At 40.9% G+C, this 19,430-nt stretch overlaps 1 protein-coding gene across 6 annotated transcripts in view; it reads left to right on the top strand.

Moving 5' to 3' along the window:
* Nucleotides 1-2,500: 2,500 nt before the first annotated feature.
* Nucleotides 2,501-19,430, top strand: part of DNAAF11 (dynein axonemal assembly factor 11) — a 71,669-nt gene continuing 54,739 nt past the window's right edge. For 2 of the 6 annotated variants that reach the window (XM_075581909.1, XM_075581928.1), the window contains exons 1-5: nt 2,501-2,848; nt 4,724-4,891; nt 7,561-7,638; nt 11,874-12,046; nt 18,046-18,290. In XM_075581909.1, coding sequence (XP_075438024.1) covers nt 2,539-2,848; nt 4,724-4,891; nt 7,561-7,638; nt 11,874-12,046; nt 18,046-18,290 — 974 coding nt within the window. In that variant the 5' untranslated portion in view covers nt 2,501-2,538. The remainder of the gene's footprint in view (nt 2,849-4,723; nt 4,892-7,560; nt 7,639-11,873; nt 12,047-18,045; nt 18,291-19,430) is intronic. The other 4 variants (XM_075581925.1, XM_075581917.1, XM_075581939.1 and 1 more) reach the window with 4 other exon arrangements.

The following is a 19,430-nucleotide window of genomic DNA, read 5'->3' on the forward strand; positions in this document are numbered from 1 at the left end:
CCACCAACATCAATAAAAATTAAAAATATGCGGTGAGGAGCTCCAAAGTATCAGGAGACTATAGACCTCTGACCTGTCCGATGAGTAGTATGCTCTTCTTTGGTGGTCCCTCTCTGGGTGGGTCTTCAGTAATCCTGTGGCTCCATGTCATCTCCACAGTTCTAGGGCATCCCGCACTGGCTAGGAAGTAGTCACATAAGGAAGAATTTGGTTAGAATATACTCGCACTTGATTCCTTCTCCGGTGTGTGATTGTTGGCGGAGGATCCTGCTCCGTCGCGTGCTTCCGTCCCGAGCAGTGTAGAAAATCGCAAGTACTTAAAACCAGAGACAGAACATAAAACACAGACAAAGCTCAGTTTTTAGCACATCCAGTGAGACTCATACACGGTACAGTGCCTAAATATATGTATAAATATCTAATAAGTAAAATGGTCTTTTAGTTTGACATTTTTGTCCAAAATTGTTGTAAGCCCCTGAGCCAACGCCAAGGCAGACCACATATCAGGGGTCCCTAACGCTAATATAAATTCTTAATAACCTGTGTAATAACAGGTTATTAAGAATTTATATTAGCGTTAGGGACCCCTGATATGTGGTCTGCCTTGGCGTTGGCTCAGGGGCTTACAACAATTTTGGCCAAAAATGTCAAACTAAAAGACCATTTTACTTATTAGATATTTATACATATATATTTAGGCACTGTACCGTGTATGAGTCTCACTGGATGTGCTAAAAACTGAGCTTTGTCTGTGTTTTATGTTCTGTCTCTGGTTTTAAGTATATATTGCCATGCTCAGTAGCACTCCTCTGTGACACTCATATGCTTATATATATGTTGTGGTCATTTTGGGGGTTCAATAGGAGCTTGTTAGGTGTCCAGTATGTTTTAGAAAATCGCAAGGCAGGGATGTGGGAATGAGCACAGCAGAAAGATCAGGCTGGAGGCAGGTGAATCGCCAAAAAACTTTATTGCGGCATGTAAGACAAAAACTAAAAACACATGAGGAGAATCCTCTGACGCGTTTCGTCCACGGAGGGACTTTATCAAAGAGTGATTCTAGATCGTAATACCACGCTATATATAGCCTCCTCACTTGCGCGCAGGTGCACCGCGACTCACCTCTAATCCCAAGCAGCACCTGGTGTAAACCCACACCAGTCCAATTCAAAGGGAGAACGCCGTGCACCTGCGCACTGTGAGCAGACACCTGAACCACCTAAATAGTCTACGTTCTAAATGCTCTGTTCTCATCTATGTGGGATCCGAATTATATGGTACACAGTCCCTGATGTTATAAACAGTCGTAGACACATAAATGTGTCAAGAAAAATGTGTTATTTTCAATTGGTTTAACATTTTGGACATTAAAGAGGTTCTGGAATACTGGCGAATTGTCAAGATTGAGACACTTTTGGTATATCGTGCTGGAATAAAATCGCTTGCACGGTTTGGACATGCTAGAAATGCTTTTAGAATATGGCGAGATGCAAGTCTGTGTGAAAAGGGAAGTTACTGCACGGAAATGCACTTCTCAATGCTACTAGGACAGGCCCCAGTACGTTGTGTCAGAGTATGAGCCAGTATATTGTGTCAGAGTATGTGAGAGCCAGTACGTTATGTCAGAGTATGGAAGCCAGTATATTGTGTCAGATTATGAAAGCCAGTATGTTGTGTCAGAGTATGTGGGGGCCAGTACGTTGTGTCAGAGTATGAGCCAGTACGTTATGTCAGAGTATGAGCCAGTATGTTGTGTCATAGTATGAGCCAGTATATTTTGTCAGAGTATGTGATGGCCAGTATGTTCTGCATCTATCAGGCTCAGCATGTGTGGATTTGTCTGAAGGGGCTGCAATGCAGAAATGTCAAATTTTTTCTGTTCATTACTATGCCATAGACAGCAGCATGTATTGCGATTAAGACCCGTGTGCCTCCTTCATATGTATGCATGGGGGCTGAAACTAGGAGTGCCAGTGCTATAGCCCCCCTGGGTAAGTTACTGATTTTGTATGTACAACACCCCATACCCAAACATAGTTACTGTATGTGTGACTGTAAGTGCATGTATGTGTGACTGTAATTGCATACATGTGTGACTGTAAGTGCATGTGTGTGTGAATGTAAGTGCATGCATGTTTGAGTAGAGTATGTAGGCACAAGTGAAGGTATGTTTAACTCTATATGTATACAGCACGAGTGCATGCCCTGTTATAACGTTATTGTATGTTATGGTCCTATGTTGGGCATCTACTAACTGTTACCCCCGTGACCGCATCCCACCCCAGTCTGACACTGAACCAGATTTACTGTCTCCATTTACAAACACATCTCTTTCCAGACTCAAACAGTAATAGTATTGGTGAAGGCCTGTAATCCCCTCACAGTGTATGGCTGCCAGGGAGTGAGGTGTGAAAGTGAATGACACAGTCTTTCATTCTTTGTAATCATTGTTGTATGACTTGCACGTAAAGCCTGTTTATTAACTCTTAAATCACCACCTATTATTGTTTATGAACTAATCACAGCCATTAGTTCCCTATGGAGGGGGCCGGAGATGCGCTGATTACGCCAACCTTGGTGCTACCAGAAGCAGTGCCTTGCTGGGCCCCCCAGCTGGCAGCGGAGAGGTTAATATTCTCAGGTGGGCGGAGCCATGCTATGTCCCCTCTGCAGCGCGTATTAGCGGAGCGCGTTTGGATTGGCTCTCCCGGCTGCCGTACGCCTCGCCGTTGCCTTGGTTACAGGACACCGCGCGGGGAGCAGTTGCTGTTCGCTCTGATCACAAAGCCTCCTGTACCTCCCGGGACGCCATGGTGCACAGTGAGTGTGAGAGAGGTGCACAGTGAATGTGAGAGAGGGACACAGTGAATGTGAGAGAGGGACACAGTGAATGTGAGAGAGGGACAAAGTGAATGTGACAGAGGGACACAGTGAGTGTGACAGAGGGGCACAGTGAGTGTGGCAGAGGGGCACAGTGAGTGTGACAGAGGGGCACAGTGAGTGTGACAGGGGCACAGTGAGTGTGACAGAGGGGCACAGTGAATGTGAGAGAGGGACACAGTGAGTGTGACAGAGGGGCACAGTGAGTGTGACAGAGGGGCACAGTGAGTGTGACAGAGGGGCACAGTGAGTGTAACGGGGCACAGTGAGTGTGACAGAGGGGCACAGTGAGTGTGACAGAGGTGCACAGTGAGTGTAACGGGGCACAGTGAGTGTAACAGAGGGGCACAGTGCGTGTGACAGAGGGGCACAGAGAGTGTAACAGGGCACAGTGAGTGTGACAGGGGCACAGCGAGTGTAACATGCGGAGGGGCACAGTGAGTGTGACAGAGGGGCACAGTGAGTGTGACAGAGGGGCACAGTGAGTGTGACAGAGGGGCACAGTGAATGTGACAGAGGGGCACAGAGAGTGTAACAGGGCACAGTGAGTGTGACAGAGGGGCACAGTGAGTGTGACAGAGGGGCACAGCGAGTGTAACATGCGGAGGGGCACAGTGAGTGTGACAGAGGGGCACAGCGAGTGTAACATGCGGAGGGGCACACACGCGGAGTGGGGATTCACAGTCACTGCGCTTCAGGGGCCCTGGTGACTGTGTGTAATGTATCATTGCTGGGGGCATGACCTTGTACAGTCATTAAATAGATATTGGGGAGTCTCAAATCGCAGTGTTTATTCATTACAATGATTTTGTATCTGCATTGGCTTGACGAGCACACACGCTCACTCTCACACACACTGCGATATTATCCAACCCTTTTCTGCTGCACATGCCATGCAAGTAATAGGAGGGAAAGTAACCACAAGGTAATCACCCTTTTTTTGAGTGCTGAAGGATATGCACATCATTACTTTCCAATGTTTCACATGTCACTCCAGAGCTTGCGTCTTCAAAATGCGTGCATCGCATGTGAACAATGAGAAAACAAATCAATAGTATTGATAATACATTTTTTATCTGTTCACTGAATTTTAAATCTCTCAATCTTTCTAAAATATACAGTAGCCCGAAAGTGAAGGTAACGTGGCTGCTCTATCAGCCCCTTTTGCTTTGTAACATCGCTGCTCCATTTAATGAACCTTTTTGAAGTCTGCATGAAAATCTGGATGTAGATCTGGATTTGTTGGATGTAGCTTTAATTGATTATCATATTGAGCACATCTTCTTCAAGATAAGGCGCGGTTCTCCCCTCCCCACGCCCCACAATGATTTAACATCAGAAAGCCTTCACCTCCTTGGTGATTACTGGTTGGATAGAGCATGCTATACAATATAAAGGCAATATTAATCTGATTAAAGGAGTAGTTTCCCCTTTGAGCCATGGATGGGATCCAGGGGGTCCCCAGAGCAGAACTGCAGTATTTTCAGCTGTGGGGACCCCCTGGTTCCTGAGATACTGACAGAGAAAGGTGCTGCCAGTATTTCATTCTATTTAAAACTCCCGCATCAAACAGGACAATAGGAAGCTACCATGACTTGCTATTGACATGCGTGACGTGGGAGATTTAAACTTTCATTTAGTTTCCCCAGGAGAGGGTGCTACCTTCAGTGGTAAGTATTTCGGGAACAAGGGAATCCGCAGAACTTAAAATTGCACATTTCAGTTTGGGGGACCCCATACTTCCAATCTATTTAAAAAAAGGAAGGTGGTGGAAGTGCACCTTTTTTAAAGGGTAACCGATATTGTGACAGGATTGAATAAATAGTACATTTGTGTCTTTCAGTCACAGAAGAATTAATCAGACGGCGAGCAGAGCACAATGACTGTGAAATCTTTTCCCTGGAAGAAATCTCCCTCCATCAACAGGAAATAGAGAGAATAGAACATATAGACAAGTGGTGCAAAGAGTTAAAAATTCTCTATCTTCAAAGCAACCTCATTCCACAAATTGGTAAGAAGTTTTCTTTTGTGAAGAAGGTTTTGCAAGTTTGCTTTCAGATTTTTATGATGTGGAAAGAAAAATGAATCCCATGGAAAAAACAAAACAAATAATAAAAAAAAGTCACTGTTCGTTATTTGTGAATTCTAACAAACGCATAGAACAAGACTTGTGATGCAAAATGTTGTTTATATTCATATTGTGAATGTAATGTAATTATTAGAGAGCAGAGGGACATTCAATTCACTTGTAACAGTGAATTTGCCATTCTTTGAAACTAGTACAGCTCAACCCGTTACAACGCGAATCCGCTTATAACGCGATGCAAGCGTGGCTCCCAATTTTCGTATTTATGAATACTTTGCAACACGTTTATTGTTATATTAAATACTTTATTGTACAATGCATACAATTATACATTATTTCTAACGCTATCCGCTTATAACGCGATGTGATTCTTTGGACCCCAAGCACAGCGTTATAAGGGGGTTGAGCTGTGCAGTACGTGCATACTAAGATATTCACTGTTCTGCTTGCAAATAGGAATATACATATAATTTTACATTGAGACTCTTGTTCTGGTGAAAATAATCTCTCCTTTATTTGTAATAGTTTTTTCTTATCCAATATCACATGAAATATCCGAAAACAGATCTCTTGGCAGTTCATTTATTTATCATAAGGTGAAATAACAATAAAGCTTCATCTACAGGTACAGGCCAAACTAAAACATACTATGGAGGGAGAATGGTAAAGTATCCTTGATCACTCGATGGTATCGTTCATTCTGACACATCTACTCTAAAAACGGATTCATATAGTAATTTCTTCATCTACAGATTAACCCAGGGGTGCGCAAACTAGGGGGCGCGGCGGTTGCCGCGGCCCTGCGTTCTTCCCCCACGGCATTTAAATGAATGCCGGGGGATCGCGTGAGGCTTCTGCAACGTCCATTACCTTGTCTTCGGCGACGCGGCAACGTGACGTCACGTGACCCTGCGGCATCATTTAATGCCGAGAGCCGGAGACAATATAAGGGAGGGGCGGGGGGGGGGGGGGCGCGAGCAGGGAGGGAAGCAGGCAGGGGGGCACAGAAGGAAAAGATTGCTGACCCCTGGATTAACCTATACATGGCTTTGTTAGTATGAAACAATAATACAATTAAACAATAACATACTATATCCTCATCCTTGGAAAAGTCTGGGAACATAGCCTATAACCTTGATGGGCTCCATTTTGTACCCAAATGTACTATAAGAATTAACTTGCTCTACCTTAACTAAAAATCAGCAGATTTCAGAATTTCCTTACAAAACATCTCTAAATACATCTGACTTTTTATTTTTTTTTAACACATTTGACAAGTCAAAATGGATCCTAACAGACAACATGGATTCTGAATCACTGGAACATCTGGTTCTCTATGATGTTTATAATGATATGTAGCATGTTTATAGTGCAGCAAATTCACTTTATGGGATACATTTGATAGTTTTCTCCTTGATATCATTTGCTCCTGTATTCAAAATGCTTTGTCACTGCACACATTTACTTGGCACTAAAGTGAGGCATGCTATGCATAACTATTAATAGAGACATCACCATTTCAGTATAACATGGCTACAACATTAAAAATATACAACAAAAGACAGGGGTGCCCAATGCTACATCCAATTGACAAAACATAAAGTAATAAGTATAAAGTTTAAATACTTCAATAATAATATTTACTTGGTTATTTAGTTAACCCTTTGGCCAAAGCGTCATAAGCCGGCATACCACGTCAAGGTATAACCAAAATTAATGCAGGTCCTACACTACACTGTGAACCCTTCCCTTTTACCTCTGTATGAGGGGAAAGAACCATAGTAGATCCTGTTCTTTGCAGCAACATTAAAAAGAAAGAAAATCATGTACAAATTGCTTTATGTTGGAGCAATAAAGTAGAGCCATTAGCCGTTGGGGTTAAGTATTATGGGAAGCTACTTCAAATAGTTTTTCTTTATTCTATATTAAAAAACGAAGAATGCAAAATGCTTCAAAATCACAAATTGGAGTTTCATTTGTTAAAAAAAAAAAAAAAACATTCGCTAACCGTCAGAATATGAGAGAACAGCCCTATTATAACTGTGGTGTGTTTCCAACATGGACATTGATTTGGTTTTTAACCATAACACTTCTTCACGGTTGAATTCATGAGGCATAAATTAGATATGTTGACTGGATATACCTCAACATTAACAACAGAGGGGGCTGTGTGTTTGTCAGAACATCAGATGTTAGCTAGAAAGAAGACCGTTATTGTTTATGTTTCTTTAAATGCAAGCTTTTTGGACCTTATGTCCCTTTATGGGACACGTATTACTAGGGAAGAAAGGACCACCGTCTTCTTACACACTAGCTTTTTATAAAAGCATCGTTGGATAACAAATGTTCTATTCAATATTTGCTAAATTTCCTGATTTAGATCAAAGTTCCAGTAGTCGAGCCGTTTAGTCCTGAAGGGTATATATGCTACGACTGTTTATTTATGTACTTTCATAAATGAAGGTTGTGTTTCACCTGAAGAAGAGACCTGTGAGGTTCCGATGGCTCTCAACTGTAATTTCATTCTTGAGGCTAAAACAGAAAAATAATTGTGTGATTTTTCTGAAGCTAAACTAATTTCTTGTGTGTTGCAGAAAATGTAAGCAAACTGAAAAAACTGGAATATTTAAACTTGGCTTTGAACAACATAGAAAGAATTGAAAACTTAGAAGGTAAGCAACTTATGGAAGTTATTTTTCTCAGTCATTTTGAATCAGTTGCTCCAAAAAAGTATTTATTCTAACCCAATGCCTTGTTTAGATTGGGTTATTAAAACTATTTGAAATATAGTTTATTTCACAGCAACATTTACATAGTAGGGTTTTTTATTGTGTTTAATGTTCATTTGATCATTTTCTCAGTCACACTCAGAATACAAAAAAAATGTAAACATACTTTCTTACATTATTATTATTATTATTATTATTATTATTATTATTATTATTATTATAATTATGATTAGTATTAGCCACACTGTCGTACAACTAAAAGCAGTGTAGTAAGTGTAAATTATATTATCAGTACTGAAGAGGTGCAATTCTGTGCCCCATAGGAAGCACTCTTGAAATATTCAGTACTCTGTATTAAAAAAAAAAAAAAAAATGTATTTGAAATCACAATCTGCAATTAATTAAGAGAAGCGATTAGTTACTACAGTATGAGGAGCCATTTTTCACACTTGCAGATGAGATCCACACACGCTTGCTGGTTCCTCTTCAATGTCCTCTGGGCATGTGCTTTCTGGACGGCTGCATTTAATCTGATCCCTCTCTAGTCTACATCTGCGTCGCCCCAAAGGCGGACACCTGATGGGGTTTTCCCCAAGAGCTGCTTCCCTCTGCACATATCCAGTGTGCTAAGGATCATTATCTGTGTTTGCTTAATGCTGTATTTAGTCAGCCCCACCCTCTGGAATGTTAATGACTGTGACGAGAGAGAGGATTTGGCATGGGATTAAAGGGGTTACACCCCCATTTGGCCACCCTCTACTCTCATCAGGGAAGCAAGGGGTTAACTGGACTGAGGTCCAGTAATGTGTCTTGTCTTGCTTCAATATCCAAATGTTTATTCCCCTGTGTAAATGTATTGTGTTATCCTGGTGTGTGCACCCACACATACACTAGGGTTGATGCGGGAGGGTAAGGGTTAATGTTAAAACAGTGATTCTAGCCCTTTGTTTAAGTTACCCTCAAAGATGCCTGCCTACTAAGGAATGCAAATGGTCAGGAGAGCGACCAAATGTTTAGGAAGCAGACTCCTGATCAAAGGCTCAGCCACTGTACCTGTTTGCATGAAGCTGGAGTGGGTTGTGAGTGTTATAACTCACACTTAAACCATAGTATCCTGCCAGACACTCCATTTGGTAGACTGGCCAAACGCCTCTGATTTAGGAGTGGGGCTACAGAATGAGTGACCTTATTAAATATAAGAATATTATGAGATGTCCCCGGCTGAACGTGCTAAAAGCTACATATGTGTATTCGTGGGACTGATCCGCAAATAATGATTACAGACACCTGAGGTTTAACAGATACTAAGAGCCAGATATTAATATCTCTCTTAATTTTAGTATTACACTGTAATATTTAGTCTCATTGGGAGCGTCATGCGTGCCGGAATGTAGTAATATATCTCGCGTGCCAGTGAGTACCACTGAACTGAAGTTATGAAGTTATTTACAGTGTATATGGGATTTTGGATCTGTTCTGAAAATGCAGACCCCCCTCTGCTATGGTAATAGGCAGGAAGAGCATCCTGCAAGAATTAACATAGCCCGGTGATCAAAAAGGTAACTGCCCTTGTTTATACTGGGGGCAAGAACAAAGGGGCTGGGTGTTTTTAAGTGTGATACTTCACACTTACAATGGAAGCTAAAATCTGCTTCAAAGAGATTTTTTCTAGCCAACTCGGCATCTAGGGTTAAGAGATGAGTTTGACATGGTATTTAAGTCAGAGTTACCCCTTACTCAAATGTCTTCATGTGTCTTCATGTCTTCATTCATGATCGACATGTATTGCTGTGATGTCAACTGAATTATGGAAGAAATGGCCCATCCTGTATCCTGATGGCTTTCTTGTCCTAACCTTTAAGTAAGTGTTACCCATATTTTGCCTGTTATTTGTATATCTCGTGTGTTCACCTTTTATCAAGGAATAAATTATATTTTATCATATCTAAGTCTCGTCCAGTTCAACCCAGTTATATCTTTGGTGTTGTATTATTAATAACCTGTCTCAAAGCTACCGTCACAATGACCCAAGAGGACAAAGAACTTTTTGAAACCACAGCCGCGTTCAATCTGAACCCCTTTAGTCTACATCTACGTCGCCCCAAAGGTGGACAGCCTTTGGCGCCGCAGAAGGGCAGCCAAAGGGTGTGAGCCGTTTGCTGCCGTTCGCTGATGTTTGGTGATGTTAAAGTGGGTCTATTTCAATCTGAAACTCACCAGCCCTTTTATCCCCTGTACCCAATTTTCCAACTCTATCTGTCCATGAAATGTCTGTGAATTGACTGGATAACTCTGTTCATTTAATGTAACCATGTATTGTTATAACTGTGTGCCCAGGACATACTTGAAATCGAGCGGTAACTCTCAATGTACTACTTCCTGGTCAAACATTTTATAAATAAATAAATGTGACTGTTAATGAACATGATAGCAGCCAATGATAATGGCTGTGAAAGATGTGGGACTAAGGCAGAGGAGCCTTTATAAAGGGAGCGGCCATGTTGGGGATAAAGCAGTCCAATCCGGCAGATTTCAGGTTCGGTCAAGGACTGGAGAGTGTGCACATAGCAGCGCGTTAGTCCGGACGTGATCGAGAGTTCCAGCACCGTCGAAGGGGATCCTCAACGGTTACGAAGCAACCTTTTCGAAGTACAGGCCTGCAACAGTTCGTACACAAAGAACTCCAACACAAAGCCAATATACCCAGGATTGAATGGATAACGCACCACTGACATCGATTTACACCTGCGCAGCATTATTCGGAACTGTATTTTCATTGTATGTAATGACCCTCTGCTGAGGATCACATTGCCCAAGTTATCAAGTAAACCAGTTGTACCATCCATATACCGTCTGCATTTTCTCCCGCTGTCTGACCGTAGGCCACGCGTGTCCCATTAAGTTATCAGTAAGGACTCAGGCCCCCACCTCAGCCATGCTGTAGTCATAAGTCTGGGAGCTAACAAAGAGGGGTTACAAACAAAATAAAAATAGGCGTATACTGTATCTTTCAAGAGCTCCAGTATAAGTTAGGGTTTTATTTCCGTAGAGAAATAAAAGGCACGTTTAAAATACATCAGCAAATAATGGTCATTTTTTCATCAAGGTTTAAAAGAATTACAATTTATCACAATGCATATTATCTTTATAGTACCTTCATGTTATGGACGAGTACAATTTGCTTAATACCGTTTATTCCCAATCTGGACCATATTTTTTCTAGTGTCTTAAGCAATAAGTCACCTTGTGGGCCCTAGTAAATATGGGTTTTAATGTCACGATTACAGAAATTGTACTTGATCAAAATATTGTTCCTCAAATTCTAAGTAGGGTTGTGAAGGTGGTGGTGATTTCCAGAGGAAATAGTAGCTACACATTCAAGGAGAGTATCCAAGAGTAGAATTAAGCAAATCCATAAATATAGGAATGTAGGTGGAATTAGCATCCTGTGTCAAAGATCCAGTTTTATATTAATCTACACTGACATTATATTTAATGTGGTGTGTGTACTCTTTAATGCACATATAGGAGATAAAATACATTTTGACTATATTCATGGAGACATTTGAACTCCATCAGTGCTGCTACACACCGTATATCTTTGAAAGAGTGACACTAATAGCACTCTACTTCAATAATAATAATAATAATAATAATAATAATTTATATTGATTGCATTGCTTAGCATAGTTTTTACGTTGTTGCGCTGTGTCTGTTATTTTTGTTTTTTCCCCACATACACACTGAGTCGACGTCATCTGAACTTTATACAACAGGGGTTGCCCTCTTTACCAGATTGAAAACTCCCAGAACTGTTTGTGTGTGCCAAGAAGAACTTGTTGCAAACCAAATATCTTGGACATTTATGATATTTTGTTCCAATCTGTTCTGTGTTTTTCATAGTCTCATGTAGTACAGGAGTGGCCAACTCCAGTCCTCAAGGGCCACCAACAGGTCACGTTTTAAGGATATCCCTGCTTCAGCACAGATTGCTTAATGAATGACTCAGTCAATGATTGAGCCACCTGTGCTGCAGCAGGGATAGCCTGAAAACCTTACCTGTTAATGACCTTTGAAGACTGGAGTTGGCCACCCCTGGTGTACTAGAATACCTACCTGTAGTCTACATCTTGTGTGTAAGACCTCTTCTAAAAAAAAGCTTTCTTTTTCCATCTCAGGCTGTGAATCGCTGCAGAAACTGGATCTGACCGTCAATTTTGTTGGCGAGCTGTCCAGTATTAACAGTCTTCAACACAACATATATATACGAGAAATCTATTTGGTAGGCAATCCATGCACAGAGTATGAAGGCTATCGGCAATATGTAGTGGCTACTCTTCCACAATTAAAGGTATGATGAAAAGAACAGGTGCATTTCTAAACCAGTAACACTTCAAACTGATCCTTAGTTTTTATTCTTCTGAAATCCTTTCTTTGTTTAACTGGCCATGGAAACAATGAAGAGGGAAAACACTGTTGGAAAAGTTTCCAATTGTTATAAAGCTGCTGGACAATTCTGTAGAAAAGTTCAGCTTCTTTAGCCCTTATAGGGCCCTTATGACCTACTTAGTACTGATGTAGCCAGACTGACTTAATGTTCCCGCTGCTGATCCTGACTGCAGCCTCCCCCGGAAGCGGGAAATGTTTCCGTGTGGAGTTCCATTTGTAAGACTCCACCTCCCCCCCCCTTTAGGCAGCCACGGTTTTTACTATCCCCGGAGCTACAGCGTTTTGCTTTTCATCCCGTGGCTCTGGGGACAGTAAATCTGGTTACATCTGTACATTATAGGCAATTGATCCGTTTTCTAGGAGATGATAAGGCTGACCGCGCCAACGGAGCTTCCTATACTTCCGTTTTACGGCATCCGGGGACCAGCTGCATCATGTGATTGATCCTGGAGCGATAAAAGGACCTCAAAGTGCCGGAGGTTGTTTCCACCGTACACCAGGCACTCTAAAGGCTACAATTTATGCAACTAAGATCTTGTCCAGCATGAGAAGCTGTTTAACATGCATGACAAACCAGGGCAGAGAACAAAACACATGGGGAATAACACACATGCATAGCAAAATATTAAAGTTGGGCTATGAAAGGAGAGAGCGGAAATAGGAGAATCCTTTAATGAACGTGAAATTCAGTGGATATAAATGAAAGGAATTGTCCATATTTTACTCTGATGAATCAAAGCCAGTGCCATATTCAAGGGGTTCTATCCGAGTGACACTCGTAAGTATTTTTATAATATGCAAACAACAAAGACGGTTCTAAAGGAAACAATATGAAAACTCCTTTTAATAGCCATGTTTTTCTGTGATATCGCTTGGCCCTCTTATACGCAGCATGCATAACAGATGGAATAAACATCAAGGCCAATGTTTATTAAGTGGTGCTATGCCATAAGACACCTTCAAGTCAATGGGTAATGTGTCTTCTGATGTCAGACTTATGGCATTTTATTTTTATTTATTGATTCAAATATTGTACCAGGAAAAACTGGTAAAATAACTGGCCTTATGACGTAGGGAGTGACAGATTACAATTTTGCCGCCCTTACACCCTCATCCTGTCCTCAATACACATAATACTGCCCTCTCCTCAATACACATAATACCGCCCTCACCTCAATACACTTAATACCGCCCTCCCCTCAATACACATAATACCGCCCTCTCCTCATACACATAATACCGCCCTCCCCTCAATACACATAATACCGCCTTCCCCTCAATACACATAATACTGCCCTCCTCATACACATAATACTGCCCTCTCCTCATAAACATAATACCGCCCTCTCCTCAATACACATAATACCGCCCTCCCCTCAAAACACATAATACCGCCCTCCCCTCAATACACATAATACTGCCCTCTCCTCAATACACATAATACTGCCCTCTCCTGAATACACATAATACTGCCCTCTCCTCAATACACATAATACCGCCCTCCCCTCAATACACATAATACTGCCCTCTCCTCATACACAGAATACCGCCTTCCCCTCAATACACATAATACTGCCCTCCCCTCAATACACATAATACTGCCCACTCCTCATACACATAATACCGCCCTCTCCTCAATACACATAATACCCCCTCTCCTCATACACATAATACCCCCCTCTCCTCATACACATAATACCGTCCTCTCCTCATACACATAATACCGTCCTCTCCTCATACACAATACCGTCCTCTCCTCATACACATAATACCCCCCTCTCCTCATACACACAATACCCCCATCTCCTCATAAACATAATACCGCCCTCTCCTCATAAACATAATACTGCCCTCTCCTCAATACACATAATACTGCCCTCTCCTCATACACATAATACACCCCTCTCCTCATACTCATATTCATGGTATGGTATGTATTATGTGTTATAAGACTCAGTTTAGCATAAACTTATACTCCATACCAAGAGATAAATACACTATAACAAACTATTATCAAAATATATATCTAATGTAATATGCATAAATATATATAAACATATCCATAGTGTATATTCTAATATACTGGAAACAATAGATTTAAATATACATATGTTTCATAATAATTAGAAAAAAATATATAAATATAATTTTTAATTAATGCAAAATTATAAACCAATGTATATCAAATATATATTCATATACTTAATGCTTATGTCATATGAGATAGAATTAGATATTAACAGAAAATCTGAACATAGATATGACATAATCCAAAGGGGTCCACTAAATATGTCCCCCTTGTATTTTAATAATGAACATAAAGCGTCTTTGTGTGAGCTACAGTGCAATTGAAAAAACACATTATATATATATATATATATATATACAAAAAACAAAAAGGCCCAAAGCTACTTCCATTGTGACAAAAATACACAGTGCAATACCTATATATCTCTTGTAAAAAGGATCATTTAGTTTAACCCTTTGGCCAAAGCGTCTTAAGCCTGCTGCCACTTACAAGGCATGACCGTAGCAGGTCCTAACACTCACCTGGGTTAACATTCTTATTTACCTGTATAATTACAGGAAGAATGATCACATTGGATCTGTCGTAACCTGGCAAAATGAAACTGACCTGCCAACTCGGAAAGTGGGATGGGGCAAGCTTAAACCTTGGGGGGGGGGGGGGCACTACCCTCCCATAAGCAACTGAGACCAACTGCACACAATTAACAAAATACACAGATTCCCAATTATGTGGTAATGGTTGGGGTTTCTCAGAGCTTGTTGGGAATCTGTGTATATATGTATATATATATATACGTATATATATATATATATATTTATATATATATATATATATATTTATATATATATATATGCATGCGCATACCCCGGTTTAAGGCCACTCACTTTAAGTACACTCGCGAGTAAGGACATATCGCAGAATAGGCAAACGGCAGCTCAAGAATGCTCCTGTCAGCATGTCCTGAACAGCAATACCGGCTCCCTACCTGTACGTAAGCTGTTAACTAGCGGGGAGACTATAGAGCCTGTTACTAATGCATTATTTACATCAGTTATGCACGTATATGACGATTGCAGTACAGTACATGCATCGATAAGTGGGTAGTGTATGACCTGCTGAAAGGGTCTGACCTTGACGTGGTTGCAGGCTTGACCTGTTTTGGCCACAAGATTGAATTAAATGACCCATGCTTCTGAGAAAAAAAACATAGAAATGAACTACACTGGCGACACACTTTATTCGAGCTCGGCTAGTCCCACGAATTCGGGTATACCCGGGTGTATTGAGGTTTGTGACTGTTTTCTGCCCGAGTATATTGGGTTATTTTCTAGGCAGGGATTGAAGCATTTTATTCCCGCTGGCTGCAATACTGCACAGTATATATATATATACTGCATTACAATTCATGAATTTATGCCATCTGGTAGACACGCGAAGCATTGCAGCCTATTAAATCCTAATCATTATCATTTAACAAATCAGCCGCCCATCAGCCAGGCATGAACCCAGGCTGGGAAGGCAAACGCAACGGGGCTTGTCAGAGGTGAGGAGCGGCGCATTCCAGGTATCTGCCAGGTACATACCGGGTATTTGCTCTAATAAAGTGTGTCGGTGCAGTAAACAATTTGTCACCATATTGCATGTGCATCTTCTCTTTACTGTTGTATATTTGAATCTAGTTTGTAGAAAATAAAAAGGAATAAAGGATAAAGATGATCATTGTTAATGGCTAATATTACAAAAGAATATAAAGCTTTCAGGATCACAAAGGTTCCTTCTTCAGATAGGTGGTAGTCTTGTAAGGGATTGTATTGGTCCTTAATAGATGTGCCAAATATGTAGTAGATGGCCAATTGACTTAAAGTATATACTTCCTAAAATACGCCTCTATACAATATGTGGAGGGATACAATAGGGCCCCACTAATACGGCAGGTTGCGATTTTCAGTCTTTCCTCCCCTTCTGCGCATGATTGCCGAGAAGCGAGGCCCTACTGTACCAGTAAACGGGAAAATTAGCTTAATTCCTAGTTACTTCAGGTATCTCGATCTCTAGCAAAAGCCCTATTTCAGGATATGGATTTCTCAGTCTTGAAATACCAAACTAACGCTGGTCATTTTTTTGCCCTGTAAAGCTCGGTGAAACATTTAGCGGAATTTGGTAATTAAAGCTGCAGACCAAGCAATATGTGTGTGTTTAAATAATCAATTCTGTACTATGAGAAAATATTGTAGCATTTTTTTTTAATAACACTGAATGATATTTTTAATGTATTATAATGTAACAAGCATTTTTGTTTATATAGCAACCATTTACAAAGTCACATCCCCCTTCCTCTTCTGAAACAGTCTCTGGCACATGCCTTTTTGAGCTCTGCCCTCTCCCCAACAACTGCACCAATTGTATCTAGTGACTGCCTGGTCCCATGATCTTCCCCACATAACTTTTGCATCTTTGGTCCTCTTCTGCTGCACTAACAGTCATTTAGTGAACCCCCAAGCCGAATCTTTGCCGATCGATTGGCAGCTTAGCAAATTACGGCAGCTTGAACGGCTACTTTAAAAAAAAAAGGGCAAAATTATTCGGGTCAGTGTAGGAGATGTGTGCAGAGGGTAAAACACCAGAGACGTTTTTAGGGAAAAATAAACATAGGCTTTATTAGCCAGCAGCTTTAAACAGTAAATACATTAGAACAGAAAACAACAATCAGGCCTAACCCCATGACTAATATTTCAGCAGTCCCTCAGTCCAGGGTTTGTGGGGGAAGGGGGATCCCTCTGGCAGGTTCTAGGGATCAGTGTTCCATGGAACAGAGTCTCTCTGGCAGCACAGACTTTCCTGTGCTAGAGATCTCCTGCAGTCTGCGCTGCAGGCTTTTAAGCCTGCTTGATGAGCCAGGTGGAGACTGGTCAATTAACTCCTGCTGAAATTAACCCACTCCCTGCTGGACTCATCAGCTAAAGACGCTTTGTTTTGGAAGCCTTTTAGACAGGGGAAAGGCCCTGTTATAGACACTTTCTCACATTCCCAGACCGTAATACTTTCTATTCTCTTTCAATATGTTGGACAATAACCCTTTCACCGCTGCAGTGCATTGCTGGACCTTCTGGCAGCGCAAAAGGTATTAGGACTTATTTACTAAGCAGTCTTCTGGCATAGGGTACCTTCCAATACTGGTAGACAACTTGCTGTGCATTGAAGTCAATTGGAATGTATTAAGGTGATATTTGCTACTCTGTCCCCTTCCTTGAACATAACTAACCATATTTTATCGTTTACTAAATTAAAGTCCCAGTTCCAGTTTAGTATGATTTCACAGAGAATTCACAGAAGTGTGTTGGCCATGTTTAAGAAGCCCTGCAATTATAATTGTACACCTATGTTCTTTCTGCAGTGGAAAACTGCATGAAGATTTGACCGTGCAATACGTGATTAGGATTAAAAATGAATTTCCTGTGTTTTTTGCTTCTTTTTAGTATATGCGTTTAGATTGTGACACCTGTTAGTGGACCAACAAGAGACTTTTTCTTAGATGTGAGCAGAGAGAATTGGAAGCATTATGTGTCTTCCTCATGAATACTGCAATATGTTTGCTACCTAAACTGCTTTGGAGAGGCTGCATGTGCAGATTAATTGCCTACACTGCATGATATAAGTGTTCAGTAGAATGGGAGTAATATAAATTATGCACACTGGTGTTATAGAGCTTTGGCAGAGATGTAACTCTTATTACCTTCATCTTATGTTTTTCTGGGTGTAGTGTTTTTTTTTCAATAAAGTAATATAGAAAAACAGATGTGCTGTGTGATTTTTCTTTTTTCTTTTCCTTACTGTATCCATGAGTTGAAATAGTTTTGTTTGTTTTTCTCAAGTGGCTGGACGGCAAAGAGATAGAGCGCTCAGAACGGATTCAGGCTGTACAGAATTATCCCCAAGTGCAGCAACGCATCAAAGAACAAGAGGAGGCTTACTCATGGAAGAGGAGCAGGGAGAGAGCCGATGCACAGATAAAGCTGACGGGGAAACACACTGCTAATAAAAAACCACAAGAGAAAAAGCCTGGATTTGACAGACGCTGGTATACAGATATCAACAACACCATGTGCGTGTCAACTAGGTTGTTTAAGACTTGCTTTTCTCCCCCTAGTGCTGCAGGGGCCAACCAATTCTCGATCAGGGTGTCTGTAATGCAGGGACACTATGATAACTAAAAACTGACGTGCATTTAGTTGCAGGTCTCGCTGACAGAGAAGGGGTTAAAACTATCATTTATGTTTTGGAGTTGGGGTGAATATGAACTTTTTGCTATTTATGGCGATACTGAACATTGCAGTACTAGGCAACATTAGGGATTTAGATAGAAGCTGCGGGGAAATACTGTACTTGCTGTAGGCTTACCTAATGGGTGCTGGAACCATAACAGGGATGCCAGTCCAAATCACCAGACTGGTGCTTTTATTTTGAAAATACAACTTAGTTTATTCACATAACAAAGCTAATTTTTCAATTACCTCCAGGACATCTTCCACAGTCCTTTCAGATTTGTATCCCCTTATTTATCCCCTTCCCTAGTAGAACAGCTCCAGTGTTTTCAGTTGCTTAGCAAGCCATTCTTACAGTACTGTATATCAAAGTAGTTGCAGAAAGATGGGCGTGTCCATCATTCATCCTACTGAGCATGTCCATCATTCATCCTCCCGAGCATGTTTGTAGTAGTGTACTTAATGCTCTCTTGCTTTAATTCGTTTTGCCCACTCCTGCAGTTCACAACATTCCCAGCCATCAATAAATCTCCTAGCAGTAGGAGCACTACTTTATCCATGCGTCATGATGATATGAGACGTGCAAACCAATGGAAACTGAATAATCCGTTTCTTTTCACTTCCTTTTTTTTAAATGGGATTTTCCCCAAGCCTCTTCAGGGACACATTTCTAATGTTTCTCACACACTCACATTTCATGCTATTTGCAAATGACTGATTCCGAGTCATCTCAGAATGAATACGGGTATCACTGTTTGCAGGCAGCCGCCAATATCTAATCTGTGACAGTCGCTGTTAGAAGGGCCAACATTGCATTGTAACTGCTTTAGGCAGTGAGGGGTTAATCCCGTTAATCGCCTTTTAGCTCATTCTTATTTATGCATTTATTTATCAGAACAGGTAATGGTTATTTCGGAAAAAAAAATAACATTTAGCTATATTTTACCAGATGAATTTACCTTTTTGACAACTATTTTTAATTATTTTTTTTTTAA

Source organism: Ascaphus truei, chromosome 2, assembly GCF_040206685.1.
Source record: "Ascaphus truei isolate aAscTru1 chromosome 2, aAscTru1.hap1, whole genome shotgun sequence".
Classification (NCBI taxonomy): Eukaryota; Metazoa; Chordata; class Amphibia; order Anura; family Ascaphidae; genus Ascaphus; species Ascaphus truei.